This window comes from Phytophthora ramorum (genome assembly GCF_020800215.1).
Source record: "Phytophthora ramorum isolate Pr-102 chromosome Unknown Phyram_PR-102_s0002, whole genome shotgun sequence".
Lineage (NCBI taxonomy): Eukaryota > Oomycota > Peronosporomycetes > Peronosporales > Peronosporaceae > Phytophthora > Phytophthora ramorum.
Window position 1 is genome coordinate 4,992,881 of NW_027150648.1, and position 27,276 is coordinate 5,020,156.

Consider the following 27,276-nt stretch of genomic DNA (forward strand, 5'->3'; position numbering starts at 1 on the left):
CGACAGTGGTTCCGAGTTTGTCGTGTTTACAGAGTGTAGTCAAGCGGGCTCAACGGCAATTGCCGTGGCATCAGATTGCTTCCAGCTGCTCTAACGGTATATGACGCCAAGGACGTTGAGGTATAATAGATCTGATTGGTCATCACGGATGCAAGTAAGGGTGACCAAGTCTTTATGATCTTGCACCATGAGGTCATCTGCAAAAGGCACAGGTCCCAGTGATACAAGTACCATAGAGTTTCTTAGCTAAACACAAGTAGAGGACACGAGGTCATCTGTACTGTACGAGAGGAAGGGGGGTACCATTCTCGACTACAGGTGCTAATTGGTTAGCTTCTGGAGAAAAACAACACGCGCTTCTTCTCCTGGATCATAGCGTAAAATGGGAGCACCGACTTTCCGATCCCAGGCGTACCAGTGATGATAGCACCATGCCGACAGTTTTCATATTCCCTCGACACAGCTTGATCAGCAATCGAACTGTATGCAGGCCGAATGTACAGTTCTCTACGTGCCGTTAACGGCAGCATCAATGAAAAGCGAAACCAATCACCATCTTCGCGAACCATAGGGAGGTTTATGAAAAATGCTTCAGTGCAGTCGTCGCAAATGCCATCATTTGCTTCATTTCGGACACCTCTCTGCGTCGGAGCACGTGAGATTGGTTCTCACCCGGTTGAAAATTCTCTCCAAAGTACCTGGCATTCTTGGTCCACAGCAAGGCCTCCATCTTGATCGATCGCTACATTTGCCGCGCTTGGCGCATCCAGCCACGAGTTGTCCTCCTTGGCCAGGAAGAGCTGCAGTTTGTCGGCTTCACCCTTGATCATGTTTAATCGCCTTCTTCAGGAGAGTCACCATCTTCCACTCGTCAATGACGGTCGAAACCACGCGCACTTTTCCGATGATCGCGAATTTTAACTTTACCAGGCGTCCTCGATGGCGATGAAAAGCTTATGAGCATGTCGGTCATTGGTGTTCGTCATGTTTTTTGCTGAATTTGCTGGAAGGAGATCCCAAGAGAGACGTATTCGTCAAATGCCGACGGTACGTGCACCTCGTCCGGAAAGTAGGAGCCCCCTGGGAGCTGTCAGGATATTTGGCGAGTTTTCCACGCAAGTTGCCGATGTGTTACTCTAAATTCGGTAGTTAGTGGCGCTAAGTGGCATCCACCGCGAGTTATTCACGTAGGTGCCCCAACTTCTAAGCGATAAAGCTCCGCACGCCGTCCAAGCGACAGAAATGCACGTTGAAAAGCTTTCTACCAACCATCGAGATGCCCAAGAACTATTTTACCTTGGGCTTCTTTGTAGATGCTCCCGTAAAGCACGACAAGAACCAAGGATCCGTAGCCCTTGCTGTGGAACTTATCGGGGCACTCGTGCCATGGAGTAAGCCGCCCAGCGTCCAAATCTGCGCCAAAAAGGTTGTCTTATTTCACGCCGAGCTACCAAATATTGGGGCCAGGGAAGCCTAGGCTGCTCTGAAATCCCAGAGCCGTCCCGAACTTGAAGGGTAGTTGGCACGTTCGCGTTGTCGAACGACGAGGCCGATTCTCGCGCACAAACAGAGCTAACGGGCGTTTGATCCCGTTGAAAGAGGAAAAAAGCGAGTTTTTGAGTTTCGTGACAAAATTGTTGTCGAATGCTGGCCGCAAGTGTGCAAATGATCGTACAACTCCTCATCTGGTCGCTTGGCGGAAGCGCTACCTGTCGCCTCTTCTTAATGTTATCTTCGCGTTCCTGAGAGTACAGACCAGCGCTTGTCGTCCACACCGGCGCCCTACTCGCTGAAGCGCTCACCCAGAAGAGTCTGCTACGCTACCACAGACGCCAAAGCGGATGAAGGCTGGACGAGCATACGACCACTTGAACCTACACTTTTGGATGGTGCAGGACGTCTCAAGGCCGCAGCAATAGCACCACCAAAGCTCCAAGCTTCCTAGTACTGGCATTAGCTGCCTGACGCAGACAACAACATCGTCGACGGACACGAACATGCTCCTCATGCCTCTGGATCTGGGATCCCACACCAGAAATGCCGCGCATAGCGCTGTCCGCTGCTCCGTCTCGGTGCAGACAGTGAGCCATTTCGCTATCTTTCGTGATGTGTCGCCTAGTCCAACTCAGCAGATTCAAGTGATGATATCTCTCTCGGTCTCTGCCATTGACCCCTCGACGCCTTCCATTCCGAGATTTCCCCCGTGGGGCGACGGCCATGGCGGTGCTCACCCTCTCCGTGCTCTTTGGCGCGCTGTGGGGCGTCGTACGAGCCCAAACCATCACGTTCCAGAGTCTGGACGCGGCTTCCTCCTCTGCGTCGCTACCGTCCGGCAACTCGTCGTTCGTCTTCGACGGCTCCAATTCCGACATCGCCCAGCAGCTCTACGTGCGCTACAAGGCCGGAGACACGTGCGACCAAGCCACGCTCACGTCCATTCCTACAGCGGTGACGGACCGACTGGAGCCACTCAACATCAACTTTAACAGTCTCCCGGGCCTTGTCCAGCGAGCTGTTCTTTGGGACTCTGGCTTTGGGATCTCTCCTGGTAATGAACCTATTCAGATCTGGACCCTAGAGAACTACAGCATGGCTCAGATCGCCGTCCCCAAGTACGAGGTGGCCAATGTGGACTGCACGTTCCTCAACTGCTCGCAGCCTAACGACGTGGAAGCCTACTACACGAAGTACTGCACTGGGTACCAGATCCTCAATGCCTCTCGGTGTGTGGCTGATACCTTTGAAGATCCAGGAGCCGGGGACTTCTTAGGCATGATGTGGTCGACTGGAGGAGACCCAGACATGACCCCGGAGCTACGGTTCCGAGACCACACGTGGACGCAGGATGTCGAGCAATTCGGCGGGAACATCACGTTCTCCGTCTACTCGGTGCACACGGTGTCTAGCTCAGAAGACCCTGCTTGGGATGTGTGTCCCTCGGGGTACGCTTCCGTAACGGTGCCCTGCCATAGGAGAGATGAGTTCACGGACGCATTCATGGCTGCTAACACGACCAAACCGACGGGGAGTGCGTGGGTCACGACGTGGTTGCAGCAAGAGTTCGCTCAAGACTCCGGTTTTGATATGCTTCTGCTCATCCCGATCGTGCTGGGTGCTGTTGCTGTGGTTGGACTTGTTGGTGTTTTCTGGCGGTGGCGAGTGAAGAAGAAGGAGCAGGAGAAAACGTTGTCCAATGCGTGGGAGCACTCTGGAGACTACTCGTATTTTATGAGTGGGAGCGAGCCTGGGGAGATGGTGCTGCGCCCCATGATCGTCACCAGCCAGCTGAGTACGCAGTTGTCCAGTCTTTCAAGCCACTACGAAAGTGCCGGCTCCAACAAGACGCTCAAGATCCTGCTCGGCAGCGAGCACCTTCAAGATAAATACATGCCATTCGACAGCTTGGTCTTCCAGAAAGCGCTATCCAAGGGAGCGTCCGGAGAAGTCTGGATCTGCGAGTACAATGGACGAAAAGTGGCCGTCAAGAGACTGTTGCAGAGCAAGGAGCAGAAGGCGCAGAATGTCCAAGCGTTTGCCGAGGAAATCGAGCTGGGTGCCAGTCTCGTTCACCCGCACATCGTCGAGTTCATTGGGGTGGCGTGGAATACTCTCAACAACTTAGTGATGGTGCTGGAATACCTGCCCAAGGGGAGTCTCCAACAGTATCTGAAGCTTGACGGGAGCCAGTTGTCCTGGTGGATGGGCAAGCTTCACATGGCCGTCGGAATCGCCCAAGCGCTGGAGTACCTCCATGGTCGCAGCCCCTCTCTGATCCATCGTGACCTGAAGTCAAGCAATATCCTGCTCACAGAAGAGCTAGAGCCAAAGCTGATCGACTTCGGCGTCAGTCGCGACCGGGCTGAAGCCACCATGACGGGAGGCATCGGGACGCCCTACTGGACAGCGCCAGAAATCCTCATAGGCAAGCGCTACACTGAGCAAGCAGACATCTACTCGTTCGGCGTGGTGTTGTCGGAGCTGGATACGGGGAAGTCTCCATACTCCGACACGTTGACAGAGTGCGGGGGAATGCCAAAGCCATTCTACATTTTGCAGGATGTGATGGCCGGCAAGCTGCGCCCCAGCTTCTCGCCGACTTGTCCTCTGCATGTCTTGCAACTTGGACTGTCGTGTTTAGCGATCGATCCGGCGAACCGCCCGACAGCTCGAGAACTGGTGCAGTGGCTTGAAAACAGTGATGGAGAGCAATGACGCCTAGCTAGGAAACGTATGAAATCCTTAAGTAACTTATAATTCGTTGCGCTCTAGTGGTATCTGCCTACTCACTCGGCGCCTTCCAGCATTCTCACCACTTGAGCGGCAGTCGGACGTTTAATCGGGTCATTCTGGCAACATGCTACGCCAATGCGCCGGATACGAGAAGGACAGTCCTCGGAAAAGCTCGGACGCAACATACCTGCCATCACGTCCGTCAAGATCTGGAACGGCTTTGGCTTCTTGCCGTTCGATGTGAGCGCGTCGTGGTAAGGGATCTTGCCAGTGTCCAGCTCCGAGAGCACCACTCCGAACGAGTACATGTCTGCCTGCTCCGTGTACCGCTTCCCTTCCAGGATCTCTGGAGCCGTCCAGTACGGCGTACCGACCCCCGCTGTCATTGAGTGTTCTTGACGGTCTCGACTCACGCCAAAGTCGATCAGCTTTGCTTCCAGCATTCTCGTCAGCAAAATGTTCTTCGACTTGAGGTCTCGATGAATGAGCGGTGGGGATCGGGAGTGCAGATACTCGAGCGCCCGACCGACTCCGGCTGCGATGTGGATCTTGTCCTTGGACCAAGACATCAAGTCGGCGTTCTTCATCAAATACGCCTGCAGGTCTCCCATGGGGAAGAACTCGAGCGCCATAACCAGGTTGTTGAGACTGTTCCAGGCGACTCCGAGGAACGCTACGATGTTGGGGTGAACGAGGCTGGCACTGAGTTCGATCTCCTGAGCGAACGCCTCGACATCGTCGGCCCGGGCCGTTTTGATTTGCAACAGTCTCTTGATGGCAACTTGTTGCCCCTGGTACTCGCCCAGCCACACCTCTCCGCACGCCCCTTTCGACAGTGACTTTTTCCAGCTGAGGCTTTCGTACGGCAGGCGCCTCCCCCTCAAGGACTCGCTGTCGAGAAGAATTTTCAACGTGAAGTTGGACCCGGACCCAAAATCGCTCGCAGAGCTGCTGCTCGACAAGAACTTGATGGTCCTGTCGATGCCCCTGTGAGAAACAGAGAGCGTGTCGTCCATGGTTGGTGTGGAAGACCCATCAGGGACAAAGTCGTATTCTGGTGTTGTGACGTCCTTGAATGTCTGCGGACGGCACGTCTCCAAGTAGATGAGCGAGTTCTCCAGATCGTCACTTTCCGTGGTTTGTTGTCGTTTTCGCTTCACGTACACAAACATAGCCACGAGACCGACAACGACGAGAACTCCAACGAGGATTGGTACCAGGAGGACCTTGTTAAATCCCTCACCGCGAGCAGTCGACAATGTCGAGCCCCCCTTTCCTCCATAGTCTTCTTTGAGCCACCGAGAGACCCAGGGAGTGCCTTCAACCTCCTCCAACGATTCGAGTACATCGTCGGTAATGTTCCCAAAATGGTAGCACGGTAACACGAGGGACCCATATCCCCCATTTTGGTCATCGGTAGGGCACACGCCGTACGTTGCTTCATTATCCATATTCACCGTGTGAATTGCAGCGACAGTGTAATATTGGTCCGTGCCGCTGCTGCCATCCACCCATTGGTGCTTCCTGAAGAGCGGATTCGGGACCACCTTGGGGTTTCCACCGGTCATCCACATGGCCAGATGAATTTCAGCGTCGTCCTCGAACTCTTGAGCGACGCACCGCGCAGCAGTGAGCATTTGATCTCCGTTGCAGTAGAGGTTGCTCAAACTCTGCGTAGTATCAGGCTGCGTGCAGTTCATCTCGACACAGCCGACATCCTGGAACTGCGCCAGTGGCACGGCTAGGTCCGCCATGGAGTGGCCGCTGAGCGTCCAGATCTGCACGGGCTTGTTCATGGGCGAGATACCAAAGCCAGAGTCCCACAACAACGCGCGTTGAGCGATGCCCGGCAGCTTGTCCCACTCGAGATTGAGGTCGTTGAGGCGCTTCTGCACGCCGTCGGGGACGTCGAAGTTGGTGAATTGTGGGGCTGAGCCGCCTGCCTTGTCTCGGAGGTACAGTTGTCTGGCCAGGTCCGAGTTGGTGCCGTCGAAGCGGAAGAACGTGTCGTTCGAGGGGAGCACCGCGTCCATGTAGGACAGTCGACGGCCGAAACTCATGGCCGCGAGTGTGCGAGACTGCGAGAAGGAGAATGAGTCGCCTGGGCTGCTCACTGCCCGTTTCACGACAGGCGGGGGTCTGCTCCACGCATGCCACGTCCTGGACATCGTCCAGCCATCTCCGTCCAGTGAACCGTTGGGTAACTACTGCATCGGAGCCCGTTGCCAACCGGACAATCCGTTTCGCCCATGCTCATGGCAGCGTCACGCTAAATTGGCTCAACGCTGGCAGCGTGTTGAAGTGCGCAAAACTACAGGCTTCTACAGCAGCAGCGCGATGCTTCCATGTGATACTAGCAAATTATTTACCACTGGTACCTTGCCAGTGGTAACGCAAGTGGTGGTCTATGGAGCACACAACGGATGCTTGCGTGGCCAGCAGGTCGCAAGCTCAAGCAGGCACCAGGTCCTGCACACATCCTGCATATTACTGAAATGGATGCAGAGGAAGTCGGTGCGTACCACGCTTCGAACAGCAGACGATTGCAAAGCCTCGACTAGCGCTCACCGGATGGGTTCAGCTTGTGATATCTCTGTCAGTCGCCTCGTTACCTGCACCAGCAGCGTCGACAGGTCAACAGGTTCCCGTACGCCACCGATTTCCAGCCCGACTCGGGCGCTGGCCCATTCCGAGATTCGCCTCGTCCGTCGCAAGCATGCGCTTCACTGCGCTACTCGCAGCAGCGATGTCCAGTGGCGTCCACGCTCAAACCGTTACGTTCCGAAGCCTGGCGGAGACGTCCCCCACCTCCGCCGCGTTCGTCTTCAATGGCTCGAACTCCGACATTGCGCAGCAGCTCTACATCCGCCACCAGGCCGGCGACTCCGGAGACCAAGTCACCTTGACGTCGGTTCCGACTGCAGTGACCGACCGCCTCGACCCGCTCAACGTCGACTTCGCCACGCTCCCCGGCCTCGTACAGCGCGCGGTGCTCTGGGACACAGGCTTCGTCATCGCTCCGGGCAACGTCCCAGTGCAGGTCTACCCCAAGAACAACCGCAGCATGGCCGACATCGCCGTGCAAAAGTACGAGGTCTTCAACGTGCAGTGCACGGTCAAGAACTGCTCCCAGCCGAGCGGCGAGGACGGCTACTACACCCGCTACTGCACGGGGTATCAGATGCTCAACACGTCGCACTGCGTGATCGACGTCTTCGAAGACTCGGGCGCCGGCACTTACCTGGGCAACATGTGGGCGGCGGGCGGGGACCCCGACACGGTGCCCGAGATCGAAGTGCGCGATCACTCGTGGTCCGACTACTTCAACGACGTCATGACCGACTTCTCCGTCTACGTGGTGCATACCATGTCCAGCACGGACGAACCGGCGTGGGATACGTGTCCTGCAGACGACGGGTACACGTCCCCGCTGAGTGTGCCGTGCCACCGGAGGGACCAGTTCTCGGACGAGTTCATGGCTGCCAACACGACGGTGCCGACGGGGAGTGCCTGGGTCACGACGTGGCTGGAAGACGAGTTCGCTGAGGATTCCGGCTTCAACAAGGTCTTGCTGGTCCCGATCATACTGGGTATCCTCGTGGTGCTTGGTGGTGGTCTCGGGTGGTTCTGCTGGAAGCGGCGAGCGAAGACGAACGCCGACAAGTCGGCGACTGCAGCGTATGAGCTGGAAGGCGAGCACTACGTGGGTGTGGCTACTCCGGAGTTGTCTCTCCACCCCATGACCACGACGCAGGGCTCCACCATCTCCAGTCACTACGAGAGTGCCGGCTCCAACAAGACGCTCAAGGTTTTGCTCGGTAGCGAGCACCTCCGGGGCAAGCGGATCCCGTTCGAGAGTCTGAGCTTCGAGCGCGCGTTGTCCAAGGGTGCGTCTGGAGAAGTCTGGGTGTGTGCGTACAACGGCCAGAAGGTGGCAGTCAAGAGACTGCTGCAGAGCAAGGAGCAGAAGGCCGAGAACGTCCAGGCGTTTGCCGAGGAGATCGACCTCAGCGCCAGCCTTGTGCACCCGCACATTGTCGAGTTCATCGGTGTGGCCTGGAACAGTCTCAACAACTTGGTCTTGGTACTCGAGTTCTTCCCCCGGGGGAACCTGCAGAGCTACCTGCAACAGCACGGAGACCTGCTGTCCTGGGCGCGGGACAAGATCCATATGGCCATTGGCGTTGCTCAAGCGCTCGAGTACTTGCACGCTCGCACGCCGCCTCTCATCCACCGCGACCTCAAGTCGAACAACATCCTGCTGACAGACAAGTTGGAGCCCAAACTCATCGACTTTGGCGTGAGTCGTGGCACTGTAGACAACACGATGACGGCGGGTGTCGGCACGCCGTACTGGACGGCCCCAGAGATCCTGGAAGGCAAGCGATACACGGAGCAGGCGGACATCTACTCGTTCGGCGTGGTGCTGACGGAGCTGGACACGTGCAAGATCCCCTACTCCAATGCTGCGACGGAAGGCGGAGGCAAGCCCAAGCCGTTCCAGATCCTGCAGGACGTGATGGCGGGTAAGTTGCGCCCCAGTTTCTCCGAGGACTGCCCCCCGCGGATCAAGCGGGTTGGATTGCGGTGCCTAGCCGTCGATCCGGCCGGTCGCCCGACGGCCCACGAGTTGATTCAGGAGCTCGAGGGCAGTGGAAACTAAGTGTAGAAATCTCGGCAGCAGGTGAAGCCAAAAGAGTGGTAAGAGTCAATACCAGTTGCCATGTACATCGTGGCGTCCACCAATTCTGGCCTGTGTCGAGAGCAGGTATCACCGAGGTTGAAGTGGCGGGAATGCTCCTCTCTGATTGGCTCGTCGTGGCTGCTGAAATTCAGTTTTTGCGTCCATGGTCTCCGATATACACACAAGTCGCTGCTCCAGGTCCATACAAGTCGCTTCTCCAGGGTCCATTTCGCAGTTTTGGCGGCGATCATGAAGTGGACACCATGCACCATCGTCATTTTTGTCGGAATGCTGCTGCCGGTGCAGTTGTGCGAGGCTTGGCAGCGTATCGACTCGTGTGGCGATGGATCCGACGCGTCTGCGAGAACGCGCTTGCCAACTCCTTCTCCGTCAGGGCCAAGCTCACCAGTAACAGAAACTCCCGCGTCTGGCTCACAATCAAAATCGAGCGGATCGTCTTCCTCCGGTGGCGGAGGTGGGACGTGTGATTGCTCGACTCCATCGACATTGCTGCCAGGTGCATCAGAACCAACCGGTTCTGTATCCGAAGACTCTAGCTCGCTAGCATTTGGTGGCAATATGTCGGATATCGCCCGGCAGCTCTACGATCGCTACGAAGCAGGGGATGAAGTCGATCAGATCGCGTTGAGTGCAGTCCCAGACGCTGTTCAACGGAGGCTGGACAACCTTTCACTAGAATTTGACGACCTCCCGGGGTTGATGCAGCGCGCTGTCCTCTGGGACTCTGGATTCGTTGTCACTGCAGATGATCTCGCAGTGCAGGTGTGGGCCTTCGACAACCGAAGCATGGCGGACATTTCAGTGTCCGTGGCCGAGTTCAACAGTACTGGTTGTGAGGCTCTGTCGTGTACTCAAGCGAACGGCGAGATGTTCCAGACGTATTCGAGTTGCAGTAGCGGCCCAACGCAGATGCTAGCAGCCTCAAAGTGTGTAGTGGAGGTGTTTGACAGCTCTGACAGCTCAAACGAGACTTTGTGGTCTACTGGTGGTGACTCGAGTACCGTTCCCGAGATACGTGCCGTCAAAAACGTGGGAACCACCGTGTGCGGATGCGAGTACACTGTCTATTCAATCCACACGGTGTCTTCGAATGCAGCAGCATCTACGACTAGTCAATGTGAAACACCTGGGTCGTTGGTTGTACCGTGCTATGGGAATAATAGCGTCCCTGAGGCGATCAAAACGCGGATGACTACACCAAAAGGTGAAGATTGGGTCACTGGATGGATCTTGGAGTTTGGAAACTCGACGACGACAAAGGAATCGTCAGGGTCTCCAAGTCAAGGTTCCTCATCTACGACAACAGAGAGCGGAGTGGGAGGTAGCGGAGGCTTCAGTTGGTGGTGGCTGCTACTCATTTTGCTGATTATCCTCCTCCTGATCGTTGCAACCATTGTTGCATGCCGTCACTGCCATCGACTAAGTCGCTTCAACTCTCCGCCCGACAACACCACGTACATCTTCGTCGGAGGGCGTATGTGGGCCGTGGAGGACGAAAGCCACGATCGAGGAGCCACTTACTGGCTCCGATTTGCGAATTGGTGCAGGAAAACGTTCAATTTCTTCGGCTAGAACTCTTCAACCGACAGCATTAGAAATGATTCAGATTATTCGGAAAGCAAAGTAACAAGGAGCAGAGAATGGAGTGATTTACCTGTACGATGGAACACCCGATCAAATGCTGGGTATTTCTTAAGTTTTACTATTTTTTAATGCCGTGTTTTACAATGTGCATGCACACATTTGCCGAGGTATCTACTTTCGTGAAGCGGTTGCTGATAGAGTGTTTGAGCAAGCTCGTTACAGTGAAGAGAAAGAAGATGATCGACTGCTTGCAGAGTTTCTCGTCGGCTGCTTCGTTTCGCGGTACACTATTTGCACTGGATGTGCACGAGAAGCTGGACTCGGGGAGTGAAGTCATAGCACAAGAGCTTGGAGGTACCGATACGTCCATGTTCAACTCCAAAACGACGTCTCCAGGCGACAAGGAGGAGCGCTACTGCAACTTCGACAGCGATTTCTCAGCGTCAGGGCTGGCGAATGGCCCGTACCATGTTTCGAGCGCCAGTCCTTTTGTGTCGATCGACTCGTTCTATCGTGCAGTACGCCGTATATGATCGATCACAAGTTGTTGCTGTTCTCGATTATGGTGGCGCAGACTTGTCCTGTCGTCGGTGCAAGTTCCCAGGATCAGGTCTCAATTCGGGTCTTGAAGGGTCCAACGAGGCTCCAAGCTCTGCAGTGGTGGCACGATCATATTTCGGACGGATGATCGGCCACTAGGAAAAAATGTCGATAGTGGGTGACACCTTTTCAGACTTGATTGTGTGGAGTCCATCGTCGCGTGGCAGGAAATGGTACTTGGCCTCGAGCTGCTGGTCGTACAGGATCACTTTTATTTTAACCATCAAAGCCACGATGTCAGGAGGCTCCAACTCGAGTGGGTCCCTATCGTCATCTGGCAGCAGCGACTTCAATGTGGGGCTGCTTGTCCCGATCATTGGCACGACCATTCTGCTTCTGGTCGGTGGGATGAGCTGCTGCTGGATGCATCGGCAGTGGAAGAAGTCTGGACGGAAGGGCGAAGACCCCAACAGCTACAGAAACCACACACTGACAATCTCGGTCTCCCAGCCAGACCAGTCAAGCGACATCGTCGACGTCGTGAGCTCTCGGACAATGCAATCGGCTCGCCAAACCAGTGGAGAAGACACTGTCAACGACCGTTCAGTTCGACGTCGAGACTCCTACGAACTGGGCTCAGACTCAGGCCCGAACTACATCTCGACAATCCTTCAGGAAGACCGACGCCTGGCACGAAAGCGGATCCCTTACGAGGAAGTCAAGCTGCGAGCGAGGTTGGGCAAGAGCCAAACCCGAGAAGTTCGTCTTGGCGAGTACGAGAACCAGCAGGTTGTCGTCAAGCGCCTTCTGAAGACGAAGCGCTCGCAGATCCTCCACATCCACGAGTTCGTGTACCAGATCCAGCTTCGCTCGACGCTCGATCATCCAAACATCGTCGCACTTGTCGGTGTAGCGTGGACTAGCATGGCGGACGTGATGGTGGTCGTGGAACACCTCCCACGAGGAGACTTGGAGTCGTACTTGGACCGTAATGGCGAGTACATTTCATGGGAGCACAGCAAGTATCGGCTCGCAATCGACATCGCTCGGGCATTGGCGTACCTCCACAGACAGCAGCCGTCTCCAGTCGTTCACCGCGACTTACGGGCGACCAACGTGCTTCTCACTGAGGCGATGCAGGCGAAACTGACGGGCTTCGACTCGTGCTGTCTGAACAAGGACAGCCGTTGCTGCCACGCTACCGGGGCTCCATTCTGGTCAGCGCCAGAGGTTTTGCGAGGCGAACAGCTCACTACCAAGTCAGACGTCTACGCCTTTGGCGTGTTGCTCACGGAGCTCGACACGGCGAAAGCTCCGTTCCATGACGCGTGGTCGCCCATCGGCACGACACTCAAACCGATCCAGGTCCTGAACGAGGTCATGCAGGGAACGCTGCGTCCGAGCTTCAGCCCAGACTGCCCTCGACGCGTTCGAGTGATCGGCGTCGGATGTTACCAGCAGGACCCAAGCCGGCGTCCAACTGCCGATCAACTGTTGAGGCTGTTGGAAGCTTGATATCCGTCCTCCACCGTCTGCATGGAACCAGTGAACCTAAACTTTCACCGGCTTGCGCCGTCTCCAAGAGCAGTGCGTATCTATCACTATTTTCTGAGCAAATAGGTTCATGCCGTTGGGTTCATGTCGGTTGTCGTTGAGTTACAACCAAGTGCCAGAGAGAAACCCTCGCCGTCATGGGGTCAGCTCTACAGTTGCGAATTTGCGTCGGTTTGGAGCAACGTTTGCAAGATGCCATTGCGACGCCGACTTGCAGACTCGTGGGCTCCGACCGGGAGCTTCAGCTACGATGGAAGTACGTCCGACCTCGCTCTGCAGTTCTACACGCGCTCTCAAGCCGGAAACGAGGTCGCCCAGTTGAGCCTGACCTCGATACCGGATGCCGTCACGTCGAGACTCGCCGCCGTGAAGGTGGCGTTCAACGACTTGGACGGTTTTGCGCAACGTGCAGTGCTGTGGGACAGCGGGTTCGCCGTGACTTCCACCAACGAGACCAAGCAGATCAAGACGCTCAACGGCCTCTCAATGGCGGAGATCGCTCTGACGCTGGAAGAGTACGAGGCCACCACGTGCACCGCGTTCGACTGCACTCAACCGGACGGCACGATGTCCTACAACAACAACCAGTGCACGGGCACCAATATGTTGACTGGGGTCAAGTGTGTCGCTGAGGAGTTCGACATGACCGACTTGAATCTGGCCATGTGGTCGGTCGGCGGAGACTCCAGCACGAACCCAGAGATCGAGCTTGTGAAGCACACGTGGCCAGACGGCAGCTCCGGCATAACGTACAAGGTTTATGCAGTGCACACGCAGAGCTTGAGCTCCGAACGGACGTACGGTGGCTGCCCTAGCACCGAGAGTTATGGCTACTTGAACATCCCGTGCTACGGAGCGGATGACGTTCCCAGCAGCTACGAGGTGACAGAGCCAACCCCAACGGACTGGGTCACGTCGTGGATGGAAACGTACTCGACGGGCAGCTCGGACCCAAGCCGCAGTTCTTCAGTATCCGGTACAAGCTCGCAAGCCGCGGACGATTCTGGATCCAGCAGCACAGGGGAGCACACTGGCACCAATGTGGCTTTGCTTGGTGGAGCTGTGGGTGGGGGATTGGGCCTACTACTCGTCGCTGTTCTACTTGGTCTGTTCATTGCAGGTCGACGGCGAAAACGGTCGGATTCGGACAACGAGAGAAGTCCTAAAGTGGTGGAATACGTCGAGACGATCTCACCCCACGGGGATTATGAGCGGCGACCAACAGTCTCCACGCATCCGCGCTCGACTCTCGATGACTCTCAACCGCGCTCTGGGGTTTCCCTTCCTTCCTCGGACGATTCGTGGCCAAACCCTGGACCAGACAGAGGCGTACGGCCACAGCAGCAACGTCATGGTCGAACACCGTCGCCTGCAGCTCAACCTCCGATCTACGACGGCAATTCGAGACGAGACTTTGCAGCTCGCCCCCCGAGGCACTCAGTTCCTGGACAGACAGTGCAGTCGATGTCTTACCAGGAAAACATCCGCGCCTTTGGGTCCGATGTCGCTGCTCCGCCGCCGTATGAGGAAGCTGTACGCAGTAGCGCTCTCCTACCTGTCAGTGCTGCGAGAATCCGGGGCCTGGGGCCTGAGAACGCGCTGCGAGTACTAGCAGCAGACCCGAACGTCGACCGCAGACGTATTCGACTTGATGAGCTGCAAGTCGAGCGGCAGCTGCCCATGACGACGCTGCAGACCGATTCGTACATTGCTCGCTACAAGGGCCAGCAAGTGTTGGTCAAGCGGCTTGCACCAGGCCAGGCCATCAACGTGCCTGCCGTCGAGGACCTCGCTGTGGAGATCCAGCAGCGCTCGCATCTTAAGCATCCAAATCTTGTGCAGTTCGTCTGCGCCGGCTGGACTTCAGCTCTCGACCTGGCCATGGGCGTCGAGTTCCTCGCCCAGGGATCTCTACGGACGTATTTGGACCGTAACACGAGCAGCATGAGAACTTGGACGCCCCAGAAGACTTCGATCACTGCTGGGATCGCTCGAGCGCTCGCTTATCTGCACAGACAGATCCCAGCCTACATCCACCGTGAGCTGTGTGCCAAGAACGTGCTGCTGACCGACAAACTGGAGGCAAAGCTGGCAAACTGCGGCTCGACAGAGACGAACTCTTCTATCGGGAGGCAGCAAAGGAATCGTCTGGCCTTTTGGATCGCGCCTGAGGTGCTCCAGGGCGCGCCCTATTCTCCTGCAGCTGACATCTTCTCGTTTGGGGTGCTGCTAGCCGAGTTGGACACTTGCGAGTCTCCCTACTACGACGCTCGATCTCCAGACGGAAGCACTCTCGATCAAGAAGCGGTGCTAGCAATAGTTGCCGAAGGAAGGTTGCGGCCAAGTTTCAGCGCTGAATGCCCGACGTTTATCCGCCAGCTAGGCGTGGCGTGCTGCCAGCAGGACCCAGAGAAGCGTCTCACTGCGCAGCAAATTGTTCAGCTCCTGGAAGGCAAGTAAGGACTGCGAATAATAGAAAACATTCATTTAAGCGAATATGTTAACCAGGTCCGCTAATAGTCATCTGATCAAGCTGATGTGCTTGAGAAGCACCTGCACGGGTACATCTTGCTTGTTAGTCACTCGGAACGTCAGAGCTCCAGCCGTCCAAACTGGGCACCAATTGACATATGCAGTGACTCTCTGCTCGCCCTCTGGTATGATCAAGGTGTCAAGTTTCTTCTGGTCCTACCAAGGGCGATTACGGCGAGGTCGAGAGCTAGGGGATAAGACCCTTTTTGAGCTGTACGTTTGAGCAGTCGGTTCGGGTGCTGGTGGAGCTCAGTCCACCATTGCATGACAGTGACGCTCGTTGGAGCCTTTGTCATTCACGCAGAGACTCGCCCGGCTGAAAATGGTGCGTGGACAGCAACACGAAGGCGGTCTGCTTTGTATGTGTGGATTTTGGTGAGCCCATACTGAGTGCTGTTGTTGTGTGTGGTCGTGCAGTCGGGAGCAACTCCGCCGGAGCAAGCACGAAAGCTGCAGGGGCTTCTCGGTTCGCTGGTGAATACGGTGATTGGTGGCGATAGTACCGAGTCCACCACTCCGACGCCTACTACTACAACGCCTGCACCAACTACTCGAACGCCAGCACCGACCACTCGAACACCAGCTCCTGCTACAAGGACCCCGACACCAACTACTAAGGCACCTGTGACTAAAACTCCTCAACCTACGACCGCTTCGCCAACGCCCACTCCGTCACTGACACCGGAACCCACGCCATCCAGCACACCAGAGCCCACCCCGGAGCCGAGCAGTTCGAGCAGTGAGTCCTTAACGGAGGCACCGGAGACCGCGATCCCCACGACAGAGAGAAATGCTACACCCGCAGACTCCTTCTCGGCATCGTCAGACGCAGACATTACCCTAGAGTCATCGTCCAGTAGCCTTCATGGCAGTGTTGAACACTGGAACACTGAAGCCTCGCGACTTGGAGACGGATCGGGCTCAAGTGTAGCTGTCGAAATAATTGCTGACTCGCCAGGTACGTTCACTGTTCATGCTTTGGCAGTATCAATTGTGCTGTCACTTACCATTGTGAGCTCTTTACCACCTTGTAGCAGTGAATACTTGGATGGTCATTGCCATAACGCTGGGAGCCGTGGCTGTAGTTCTGTTTTGCGTTGGCTTTGTCGCTTGGCGTGTCAGGCGCAGAAAGCGTGAAGGTGGCGATACGCTTTCACCTTCGTTCCAGCGCCACCTCATGATCAGCGAGGCCGAAAAAGCGTCGGACGATACCGTCAACACTCGCCTCGACACTTCATCCACGGGTCCGTACACCGGCGGACCTCGACAAGGAGGAGGAGGCTATTCTGCGTCCTTCCTCACGGCGGCCCAAGGCAGTATGTGGGAAGACGACACGATCACAGCAATGCGCATACCGCTCGAGAAACTCACGAAAGGGAAACTGCTGAACAAAGGGGGCTACGGCTTGGTCTATCGCGGCTCTTATCGCGGAGAACCGGTCGCCATCAAGACGCTATTGCCCGAATCGAGGAAGACGCTCCGACATATCAACGCCTTCCTGTCCGAAATCAAGATGATGGCGGCTCTGGAACACCCTCGCATCGTACGGTTAGTCGGTGTGGCTTGGGACTCGCTCATGGATCTTTGCTGTGTGTCCGAGTACATGGAGGGTGGAGATCTCCGGTCGCTTCTCAATTACGTCGAGTATCAAGAGTGCCGCCCTCACGGCTTCGACCTGGAGAAGGCACGTATTGCGTTGCACGTTGCCCATGCTCTGACGTATCTGCACTCGCTAGACCCTTTGGTGCTTCACCGAGACCTGAAATCGAAGAACATCCTGCTAACTGAGAACCGGGAGGCCAAGGTCACCGACTTCGGTGTATCTCGAGAAAGTAGCGACCGAACTATGACCGCTGGCGTCGGCACGTCCTTGTGGATGGCTCCAGAGGTTATGATGGGGGAGCGCTACGGCTCCAGTGCGGACATTTTCTCCTTTGGTGTCGTTCTGTCTGAACTGGACTCGCACGTGCTGCCGTACGCTGCGGCGAAGGAGACCGATTCGGGTCGCGTGATCCCAGACACCGCGTTGCTGCAGCTTGTGTCGCTGGGGCTCCTTCGAGTTGAATTTTCCCCACACGCACCGCAGGCCCTGGTCGATTTGGCTCATGCGTGTGTGAACATCGACCCTGAGGCAAGACCCCATGCAGGCGAAGTGCTATACCGACTGCAACTCATTATGAACATGTACGAGAACGCCACGCTATAAGACTCGGCAGAACGGAGCCACCAAGTTGTAGTGTAAGTGTAAATGTCATGAATACGTCGTGCTTGGCATGGCAACTTAGTAGTCATAAAGGCTGGCCGCGTTGCTCACAAATGCTGACTGCCAGCAGTTTAGATAGGCAACAGGGTCATGGGAATGGCGAAGATCAGCTTCTACTGAGACCAGTAAGAGCCGCTATCTTGTCATGAAGGCGAGCGATGCAATTGACCGGCTAGTCCAGGCTGTCGCAGAACTAGATCGGTGTCCAAGGTGACGGGATGCACGAATCTCTTATCAATAGCGCTGTAGATACGATCGCCGATGCGGCCAAAGCTACAGCAGACACGTTGACAGGCTCATCGGCTTCTTCCGCCTCATCAACAACGACTTCAAGCCAGAGTGGATCAAGTTCCTCGGCCTCTTCACCCGCAGCAACTACAGCTTCTCCAGCGACAAGAACTGCCACTCCGGCCTCGGATTCCTCTGGTACGTCCGACACTCCGACACCGACAGCAACTACAGCTTCACCAGCGCGAAGAACTGTCGCCCCAGCCTCGAATTCCTCTGGTACGTCGGACACGTCAAGCGCTTTGGGCAGTTTATCAGTTGGGGAGGACTCCCTGCCCTCCAGTACAGACGCTTCATCAGCAGTGGAGTCAATGAGCAGAGTCAACGATCAAAGCGATTGGAGTTCCGGTTCCGGCAGCAGCAACAGTGCTGCTTCTAGTGAAAGCTCAGATCGATCTGGAAATGAGGGCCAAGGTACGTTGCCGATGCCTTAACAGGTCTGTTCTCTCGTAGATTGACTCTCACTAGTGTGTCCGTCCACAGGTCTGAACTCGGGGGCTATCGTTGCCATTACGCTGTCGTGTGTAGTTCTTCTTTTGGGGCTGCTGTGCTTGTGGTTCGGTCGACACAAGCGCTGGTTCCGCAAATCGATGTCTTCAACCCCTCTGAGCGCGTACATGACGGCGGGAAACCTTCCTTCTGGAGCTCAGACGCCTGTGATAGGATTGCTGTCTCCATTCCACACCAATAACTTGGAAAGTAGCGCCTCCTCCAGCTGCTCGAGTATGCCGATAGCCATGTGGGAAGACGAGGCCATCACCACAATGCGTATCCCTTTCGAGAAGCTCACAACAACGAAACTCATCAGCTATGGAGGACACGGACAAGTGTATCTCGGCACCTACCGCGGTGAGTATGTGGCGATCAAGCGACTGCTCCCTGAGAAGAGGAAGAAGCTGCATGAAGTGAACGACTTCCTCGCCGAGATCAAGATGATGGCGAAGGTGGACCACCCTCGCATCGTGCGCTTCATCGGTGTGGCATGGGACTCGCTCACGGACCTGTGCGCCGTGTCCGAATTCATGGACGGTGGCGACTTGCACTCGGTGCTCAAGCACTTTGAGGACGTCAAGAGGCCGCACGGATTCGACTTCGACAAGGCTCGAATTGCACTTCAGGTAGCGCACGCGCTGTCCTACCTGCACTCCCTCGACCCGATCGTGCTCCACCGCGACCTCAAGTCCATGAACATCTTACTAACCTCCGAGCTGGAAGCCAAGATCACGGATTTCGGGGTGTCCAGACAGTGGAGTGTGGACACCATGACTGCAGGCGTGGGGACTGCGCTGTGGATGGCACCCGAAGTCATGATGGGGGAGCACTACGACGCTAGCGCCGACATTTTCTCGCTCGGCATCGTGCTCTCGGAATTGGACTCGCACCTGCCCCCGTACCGGGAGACGTGGTCGCTGAACGGACAGAAGATCTCCGATACCGCGATACTCGATATGGTCGCCTCCGGTCAGCTACGCGTCGAGTTCTCGGCCAACGCCCCGCGAGAACTCGTAGAACTGGGTCACGCATGCGTAGATCTGGATCCAACAGCGCGTCCGAGTGCCAGCGAGGTGCTGTACCGACTGCAAGTCATCCTCCGGATGTACGAGGCTTACACGATCTGACAAACAAGTCTCAGCACCTAGAGCCGTCATAATAGCGTGAGTCTTCCGCCAGCTCAAAGTTTCAACACGTCTGTCGTTTGTGGCCCTCCTTGCACAGCATTCGGTTCGCGAAGCTATCCATACTTTTGACCTGCGAGATCCTCCTCGCGGATTTTTTCGTTGTGCTTTGCATCATTGATGCTGCATCAAGCGTGACTTAGGTCTTGTTGACACAACGTAAGGACTCGTCATGCGATCGCGGCCTGCGGCAACGATAGAGAGTGGATTTGCAATCCAAGATTGCAAGTTCCTGACAGGAGGTGCTTGCTTGCCCACAGGCCTCGTCTCTTCGGGATGCAACTGCGACCAGATGAAGCCATGGCGTGGCATGGTGCTAAACTTTCGGTCAGAGATCGGCGTGACCCGCGCGTTGATGTTGACCACGAATGAGTGCCGTGGTTGTGTGGCCCTGCGATGGAGGGGTCTCTGTGCGGTTAGATCGTATCAGAAGCGGTATTGCTTGCTAGTCGCGACGTAGCTCGACACTTCTTGATACGAACGAGACGAGATGAAGGAGTCGCTTATCGGGTCCGTTGTAAACACGGTGACTGGGACGGTCGAATCCACTACCAACGCATTAACAGGAGCCACTACTAGCACAGACACAGAGTCTTCGGATTCACCCGCAACGTCGGCCCCAGCATCGACCACTGCAACGCCGAAAAGAACCACCGCCACGCCGGCCGTCACCACCACATCCGCTCCTGCAAGCACCACCGCCACGCCGGCTTCCACCACCTCCGCGCCTGCAGCAACGACTTCCACACCCAGCTCGACCACTTCATCGCCCTCGGCTTCAACTGCGGCACCGACTTCCGATTCGAGCAGCGCTTCCAGCGACTCCGATACGACATCGTCGCCTATTGCTTCGACGCAAGCACCGGCAGCATCGAGTTCGACTGCCGCACCAAGCACGACCGACATTGCCAGCAATGACGATACCGGGGTGTCTGTCTCAAGCGACAGCGGCTCGAGCGCTGCGCACCTTCGCGGGAGCCAGGACCACAGCTACAACATCGTTGTAGTGGGCAGCCAAAGTGGATCTAGCAGCAGCCAAGGAGATGGCGAAGCTGGGGTTACAGACGACACCACTGCCGATGCAGGGGTTAGCATTGTCACCGTTGTTGGTCTCGTGCTGGGGTCGCTGGGAGCACTACTTTTAATCGTTCTCCTGGTAAGCTGGTGCTTGAAACGAAGGCGGCGGCTGCGGATGAGCTCGATTGGCCACGTAAGGCTTGGGGCGACGGGAAATATTCCCGTCTTCAACACTCAAGGCACTGAGCGGTTCGAGACGTCGTCGACGTCCGTGTCGTTCAGCCCATTCCACACTGCAAAAGCGGACGGTGCGACGTCGGGCGGAACGGGGCGCTCCGGCTTGTGGGATGACGAGGTGATCACTGCCATGCGGATCCCGATGGAAAAGCTCACGACGACGGCGCTGCTGAGCTCCGGCGGCTACGGAGAAGTCTACCGCGGCCTTTATCGTGAGGAGCCCGTCGCCGTCAAAGTCTTGCTCCCTGAAAAGCAAAAGAACCTCGGTCAGATCAACGCCTTCCTGGCCGAGATCAAGATGATGGCGACGATCGACCATCCGTGCATCGTGCGGTTCCACGGCGTGGCTTGGGACTCGCTTTCAGATCTGTCGGCCGTCATGGAGTTCATGGAAGGGGGCGACTTGCGCTCTCTGCTTGACCGGTTCGAGCAGGAGCAGCGACCTCGAGGGTTTGACCTCGACAAGGCTCGAATCGCCCTCCAAACTGCCCAGGCGTTGACCTACCTCCACTCGCTCGACCCCAAGGTGCTGCACCGCGACCTCAAGTCGAGGAACATCTTGCTGTCGCCCGAACTGGATGCCAAGCTCTCGGACTTTGGGGTCGCCCGCAAATACACCTTCAGCAGCATGACCGCAGGGGTGGGCACGTCGCTCTGGATGGCCCCCGAGGTCATGCTCGGCGACCGGTACGACGCCAGCGCCGACATCTTCTCGTTCGGCGTCGTGCTCTCAGAATTGGACTCGCACGTGCATCCGTACGCGGAAGCTCGGATGACGAACAGCGGCCAACGGGTACCCGACGCCGCGCTGCTGCAGCTCGTAGCAATGGGTCGCGTGAGTGTCGAGTTCTCGGTCAACGCGCCGACGATGCTAGCGGACCTGGGCCGCGCGTGCGTGAGGTTGAACCCAACCACTCGCCCCAGCGCCAGTGAAGTGCACTACCAGCTGCAGCTGCTGCTGCAGTCCTTCGAGTTGTACACGGTGTAGAAGTTTCAGCAGAGGCGAGACCGTAGATCTGTTTGCATTGAATGTCACGCTTCGTTATCCAGATCCAGTGCCGCCGCCACCGAAAACTTTCAAAAGCGCCGGTAAACGTTGCAGGCCTCGGTTGTCGTGCGGCGCTCCATGCGGCCCAGGATGTTGGGGCGGATGTGATCCGTGCATAGACCTCGACACTTTGAAGCAAATCGGCCTGCTGATGAGCGTCGTTGACACGGGCCGCCCGCACTTTCCCACGCCGCTTCTGCCATGCAGGAAGCCCCCCAATAGCCCAGTTCGGAACTCGCAGGTCGCCTCATAAGTAGTGTGTTGGGGTTAACTTCGACGGGGAAGAAGGAGGAGCTTGTCCCCACCGAACTCGATCGTATCACCATGTCACTCTTCGACGTTATCGCCGACACGGCGGATGCCGTGACGGGCACCTCGACATCTAGCACCCCCGCCCCGACAACCACTCCAACTCCAACGACCAGGACACCGACACCAACGACTAGGACGCCCACACCAACGACTAGGACGCCCACACCAACGACTCGGACACCGACGCCCACGACTCAGACACCGACACCCACCAATGCTCCACCAGCAGCGACCACAGAGACCCCGGCGACTACTGCATCGGTATCGACAAGCACGACGTCGACGCCTACCGCCACGACCATAGTCACAACTGCAGAGACCACGGCAACCTCTACATCGGCACCCGCTTCCAGCTCAAGTTCGAGCTCGAGCTCGAGCTCTGCGCCGGCGGCGACGGTAGCTCCTGCTTCTGCGACTGCGAACGCGAACGCTTCGACGACAGTGGTCATTCAGAAGGATTCCCACTCCAGCGACAGCGATGCATCGTCGGGCCTCACTGTCGTCGAAAGCAGTGGCGGTACGTTTTGAAGCATCGGTGCTCGAAACAGTTGAATCGGTTGACTTACCATCGTGTGTTGCTATTTATCAGGTATGAGCGCGGGAGCCGTCATCGGCATTGTCGCGGGTGCAGTGTTTGTAGTCCTCCTTATCGCGGGTATCGCGTTTTGGATCTACCGCCGCAGGAAGCAGAAAATGACCCCGAGGTCGCCTTCGTTCGATGCCTCGTACGCCATGGCGCCCATTACTCTCCCGGCGGCCCACGCCATCGCGCTGGAGAGCTTGACTCCATCGCCCGAGATCACCATCCACAACCTCAACAACTTCGACCGGACGGTCAACCTCGACAGCACCGCCAACCTCGATTCCACGCTGCGTCTCGAGAGCAGCACGGGGTCTATCAAGAGCATCAAGTCCGGCAAGTCGAGCTCTAGTTTGTGGGAGGACGAAGTCATCACGGCGGCGCGTATCCCGATGGAGAAGCTTGTTCGCAAGGAGTTGATCAGTGAAGGCGGCCACGGGGCCGTCTACCACGGTCTGTATCGTGGTGAGTGCGTGGCGATGAAGGTTCTACTACCCGAGAAGAGGAAGGACATGCGCCAGATCAACATCTTCCTCAGCGAGATCAAGATGATGGCGACGGTCGAGCACCCTCGCATCGTTCGATTCGTGGGCGTGGCGTGGGACGCGCTCACTGATCTCTGCGCAGTGTCCGAGTTCATGGAGGGTGGAGACTTGTTCTCGCAGCTGAGGCGCTTCGACCGCGTGGAGCACCGCGCGCGAGGCTTCGACGTCGACAAGGCCAAAATCGCGGTGCATGTGGCGCAGGCGCTCACGTACTTGCACTCGTTGGAGCCGGTGGTGCTGCACCGCGATCTCAAGTCCATGAACATCCTGCTCAACTCGGACGGGGATGCCAAGCTCACGGACTTTGGTGTCTCGCGCAAATGGACGGTGGACACCATGACAGCCGGCGTGGGCACGCGGCGGTGGATGGCGCCCGAGGTCATGATGGGCAAGCGCTACGACACAAGCGCCGACATCTTCTCGTTCGGTGTCGTGCTGTCGGAGCTCGACTCGCACCAGCCTCCGTACGCGAGCGCGATCGCCACCATCACGTCCGAGTCGGGCGAGAAGGTCACGGAAACGGCATTGATGGAGATGGTGGCCATGGGGCGCATCCGAGTCGACTTCTCGGAGAACGCGCCGTCGGCCCTCGTGAGTCTGGGCCACGCCTGCGTCAATTTGGATCCGAGCTCCCGTCCCAGCGCCGGCGAGGTGCACTACCAGCTGCAGCAGATCCTGCGCACGTACCAACAGTACACACTATAGAACACCATCAACTACAACAAATTGGCAATCAACTCGGTGACACAACTACTAGACCCCCCCCCCCACACACACACACACCTCGACTGTAGCAGCCAGTCGGCGTACAAAAGTAACATCAACTTGACTCAACTTCTTCCTGATTGTAACAAAACCTATCTCTTGCTTGCCTTCCTACAAATACCATAGGGGGAAGTGGAAATTGATGAAGGGTAAAGCAGCTATGAAAGCCAGCGAGAGTGCCAGGAGTCGGGATGAAACCTGTTGAGCAACACCCCACCAACGTCTTGCGCCCTGTTCTAATTGAAGTTGTACTGATCAACCTTGTCGGTAGTACAGAGTGAAGATGACTACAAACTTGATTTGTCAAGGCATGTATGTTGATCTCCACGAAGTAGAATGAAATCACGATGCCGCTCAACGTTTTCCAACATGAAGCTGGCAGCCTTGGTTGACGGCCGCCGATGCACGGACAGGTTCGAGTCGCTTTACAAGCGGCTGGCAACTATATCGGGCGTAAGAACTGACAAATTCCTAGCAATTGACAACCTCACGGCGTGGAATTGGTGGACATGCATGTTCGAGACCTGATGCGCTTCCTGGGACGATATCGGATGTGCTTTCGAGCTCAACTTGGAAAATGAATTGAGTCGAGGTCGATTGAAAAATTGCTTCGCTATTCAACCTCCTCGAGTATCGCCAACAGCCAGGAATCGTGCATCATAAAAAAATATCGAGAGGAATTTCCGTACTACTTCAGCAAACAATAGATATACTGAGTATACAAGCATGAACGTGCGCTCCTGAATAGGGGTCTAAGAAAACTTGTAGTGCACTTGCGATGACGCCCTCTATTCGAGAAGAACAGCTAGGTAAAAAAAAAAAAAGTATTGTGAATCCAGAACTGAAAACATGATATTTCCAGTTTGTCTAAATAACCCACAATTTGGGTTTTTCGACAATGGGAGCCAAATGGAGTTCGATGCGTTACCGTTGTCAGACTACAGCGAGCTGGCTGCAACCCAAGCTGGACACAGCATCCACACCCTCTACGTGATGCCTCCGTGATGGCTTACGCTAAAAATCTATGATGAAGGGCGATACTCTGCCCCTTGGCTACACGGGAGACCGGCATGAACCTGCTTGGTCAGAAAGTAGTGATAGACATGCAGTGAACTTGGCTGCGCAATGGAGACGGCGCAAGTGGCGAGAGTTTAGCTAGACGATAGATATCAGGCTTCCAGCAGCCTCAGCAGTTGATCGGCAGTTGGACGCCGGCTTGGGTCCTGCTGGTAACATCCGACGCCGATCACTCGAACGCGTCGAGGGCAGTCTGGGCTGAAGCTCGGACGCAGCGTTCCCTGCATGACCTCGTTCAGGACCTGGATCGGTTTGAGTGTCGTGCCGATGGGCGACCACGCGTCATGGAACGGAGCTTTCGCCGTGTCGAGCTCCGTGAGCAACACGCCAAAGGCGTAGACGTCTGACTTGGTAGTGAGCTGTTCGCCTCGCAAAACCTCTGGCGCTGACCAGAATGGAGCGCCGGTAGCGTGGCAGCAGTGGTTGTCCTTGTTCAGACAGCACGAGTCGAAGCCCGTCAGTTTCGCCTGCATCGCCTCAGTGAGAAGCACGTTGGTCGCCCGTAAGTCGCGGTGAACGACTGGAGACGGCTGCTGTCTGTGGAGGTACGCCAATGCCCGAGCGATGTCGATTGCGAGCCGATACTTGCTGTGCTCCCATGAAATGTACTCGCCATTACGGTCCAAGTACGACTCCAAGTCTCCTCGTGGGAGGTGTTCCACGACCACCATCACGTCCGCCATGCTAGTCCACGCTACACCGACAAGTGCGACGATGTTTGGATGATCGAGCGTCGAACGAAGCTGGATTTGGTACACGAACTCGTGGATGTGGAGGATCTGCGAGCGCTTCGTCTTCAGAAGGCGCTTGATGACAACCTGCTGGTTCTCGTACTCGCCAAGACGAACTTCTCGGGTTTGGCTCTTGCCCAACCTCGCTCGCAGCTTGACTTCCTCGTAAGGGATCCGCTTTCGTGCCAGGCGTCGGTCTTCCTGAAGGATTGTCGAGATGTAGTTCGGGCCTGAGTCTGAGCCCAGTTCGTAGGAGTCTCGACGGCGAACTGAACGGTCGTTGACAGTGTCTTCTCCACTGGTTTGGCGAGCCGATTGCATTGTCCGAGAGCTCACGACGTCGATGATGTCGCTTGACTGGTCTGGCTGGGAGAACGAGATTGTCAGTGTGTGGTTTCTGTAGCTGTTGGGGTCTTCGCCCTTCCGTCCAGACTTCTTCCACTGCCGATGCATCCAGCAGCAGCTCATCCCACCGACCAGAAGCAGAATGGTCGTGCCAATGATCGGGACAAGCAGCCCCACATTGAAGTCGCTGCTGCCAGATGACGATAGGGACCCACTCGAGCTGGAGCCTCCAGACATCGTGGCTTTGATGGTTAAAATAAAAGTGATCCTGTACGACCAGCAACTCGAGGGCAAGTACCATTTCCTGCCACGCGACGATGGACTCCACACAATCAAGTCTGAAAAGGTGCCACCCACTATCGACATTTTTTCCTAGTGGCCGATCATCCGTCCGAAATATGATCGTGCCACCACTGCAGAGCTTGGAGCCTCGTTGGACCCTTCAAGACCCGAATTGAGACCCGATCCTGGGAACTTGCACCGACAGAATTATTCAAACTAAAGTGGCCGCTGCGACTGTGTCCGATGAACGCAAACCTGAATTTGCATTCGATTAGCCATGAAGCAACATCAGAAGGGACCTTTCAATGGAACAAATATAAAATGCAAACTCAGGTGGCTACGCTGTTGTCGCTTCTCTCATTGCTGGACCGTTTTGCTTCGCGTACTACAGGTAGCTACAAAAGCAATAGCTCCCACACAAATCCATTGTCGTCACCCTCGCGACCAAGCGTAGCATTCCATCATCCAGCCTTTTCAGTCTGGACCCAAGATAGTCGACGGGGTCTACCTTGGCCTCTCCACACGAACTGCGGGATGGACTCGAGCGTCTTCTTCAGCCAGGGGCGCTTCAGCTTCTTGTCATACGCAGCAAGCACCTCGCGGAGAAATCCAAACGTAAGATTATCCACAGGTGGCGTCGTTGCATTGGCTTTCGCCACCTCCCCGTCCTTCAACCGCTTGCGCAGATCGCCAGTCGTGTGAATTTCAACCATATTAAACAATTCCTCACTCTTCTTTCGCATCCCGTTGGTCATCATAGTCCGCGCTAATGGACAGGCACTCACGAGCAATTCCCCCGAATACGCTGTAGCGCTGCTCGACTAGCTCCGCAATCGTAACGATCTCTTTGGACTCCATACGGGAATTCGGGAGATGCACTACAAGGTCGAGCTCGTTGGCAGCAGTTCGGAGCTCTTCGAGACCACAGCGGCATTATCACCCTCGGGCAATACGATCGCTTTTTG

At 56.2% G+C, this 27,276-nt stretch overlaps 8 protein-coding genes across 8 annotated transcripts; 5 read left to right on the plus strand and 3 right to left on the minus strand.

The window, feature by feature from the left end:
• Positions 1 to 8,557: 8,557 nt before the first annotated feature.
• Positions 8,558 to 8,893, plus strand: KRP23_2948 (putative serine/threonine-protein kinase drkA; the record flags this gene model as incomplete). The annotated part of the gene is made up of 1 exon (XM_067887740.1): positions 8,558 to 8,893. One exon carries the CDS (start codon positions 8,558 to 8,560, stop codon positions 8,891 to 8,893), a length of 336 nt encoding a protein of 111 aa, XP_067750306.1.
• A 1,862-nt stretch (positions 8,894 to 10,755) lies between these two features.
• KRP23_2949 (uncharacterized protein) lies at positions 10,756 to 11,052 on the plus strand (the record flags this gene model as incomplete). Its single annotated transcript, XM_067887742.1, has 1 exon — positions 10,756 to 11,052. One exon carries the CDS (start codon positions 10,756 to 10,758, stop codon positions 11,050 to 11,052), a length of 297 nt encoding a protein of 98 aa, XP_067750307.1.
• Positions 11,053 to 11,353: 301 nt separating this feature from the next.
• KRP23_2950 (putative serine/threonine-protein kinase drkB) lies at positions 11,354 to 12,209 on the plus strand (the record flags this gene model as incomplete). Its single annotated transcript, XM_067887743.1, has 2 exons — positions 11,354 to 12,117; positions 12,200 to 12,209. The coding sequence occupies 2 exons, from the start codon at positions 11,354 to 11,356 to the stop codon at positions 12,207 to 12,209; spliced, it is 774 nt and encodes a 257-aa protein (XP_067750308.1).
• A 1,868-nt stretch (positions 12,210 to 14,077) lies between these two features.
• On the plus strand, positions 14,078 to 15,073 carry KRP23_2951 (uncharacterized protein; the record flags this gene model as incomplete). Its single annotated transcript, XM_067887744.1, has 2 exons — positions 14,078 to 14,543; positions 14,847 to 15,073. The coding sequence occupies 2 exons, from the start codon at positions 14,078 to 14,080 to the stop codon at positions 15,071 to 15,073; spliced, it is 693 nt and encodes a 230-aa protein (XP_067750309.1).
• A 4,725-nt stretch (positions 15,074 to 19,798) lies between these two features.
• KRP23_2952 (uncharacterized protein) lies at positions 19,799 to 20,278 on the minus strand (the record flags this gene model as incomplete). Its single annotated transcript, XM_067887745.1, has 1 exon — positions 19,799 to 20,278. One exon carries the CDS (start codon positions 20,276 to 20,278, stop codon positions 19,799 to 19,801), a length of 480 nt encoding a protein of 159 aa, XP_067750310.1.
• Positions 20,279 to 22,679: 2,401 nt separating this feature from the next.
• On the plus strand, positions 22,680 to 23,816 carry KRP23_2953 (Serine/threonine-protein kinase TNNI3K; the record flags this gene model as incomplete). The annotated part of the gene is made up of 1 exon (XM_067887746.1): positions 22,680 to 23,816. The coding sequence occupies one exon, from the start codon at positions 22,680 to 22,682 to the stop codon at positions 23,814 to 23,816; it is 1,137 nt and encodes a 378-aa protein (XP_067750311.1).
• A 1,229-nt stretch (positions 23,817 to 25,045) lies between these two features.
• Positions 25,046 to 26,266, minus strand: KRP23_2954 (putative serine/threonine-protein kinase drkB; the record flags this gene model as incomplete). Its single annotated transcript, XM_067887747.1, has 1 exon — positions 25,046 to 26,266. One exon carries the CDS (start codon positions 26,264 to 26,266, stop codon positions 25,046 to 25,048), a length of 1,221 nt encoding a protein of 406 aa, XP_067750312.1.
• Positions 26,267 to 26,772: 506 nt separating this feature from the next.
• KRP23_2955 (uncharacterized protein) lies at positions 26,773 to 27,069 on the minus strand (the record flags this gene model as incomplete). The annotated part of the gene is made up of 1 exon (XM_067887748.1): positions 26,773 to 27,069. The coding sequence occupies one exon, from the start codon at positions 27,067 to 27,069 to the stop codon at positions 26,773 to 26,775; it is 297 nt and encodes a 98-aa protein (XP_067750313.1).
• Positions 27,070 to 27,276: the final 207 nt, after the last annotated feature.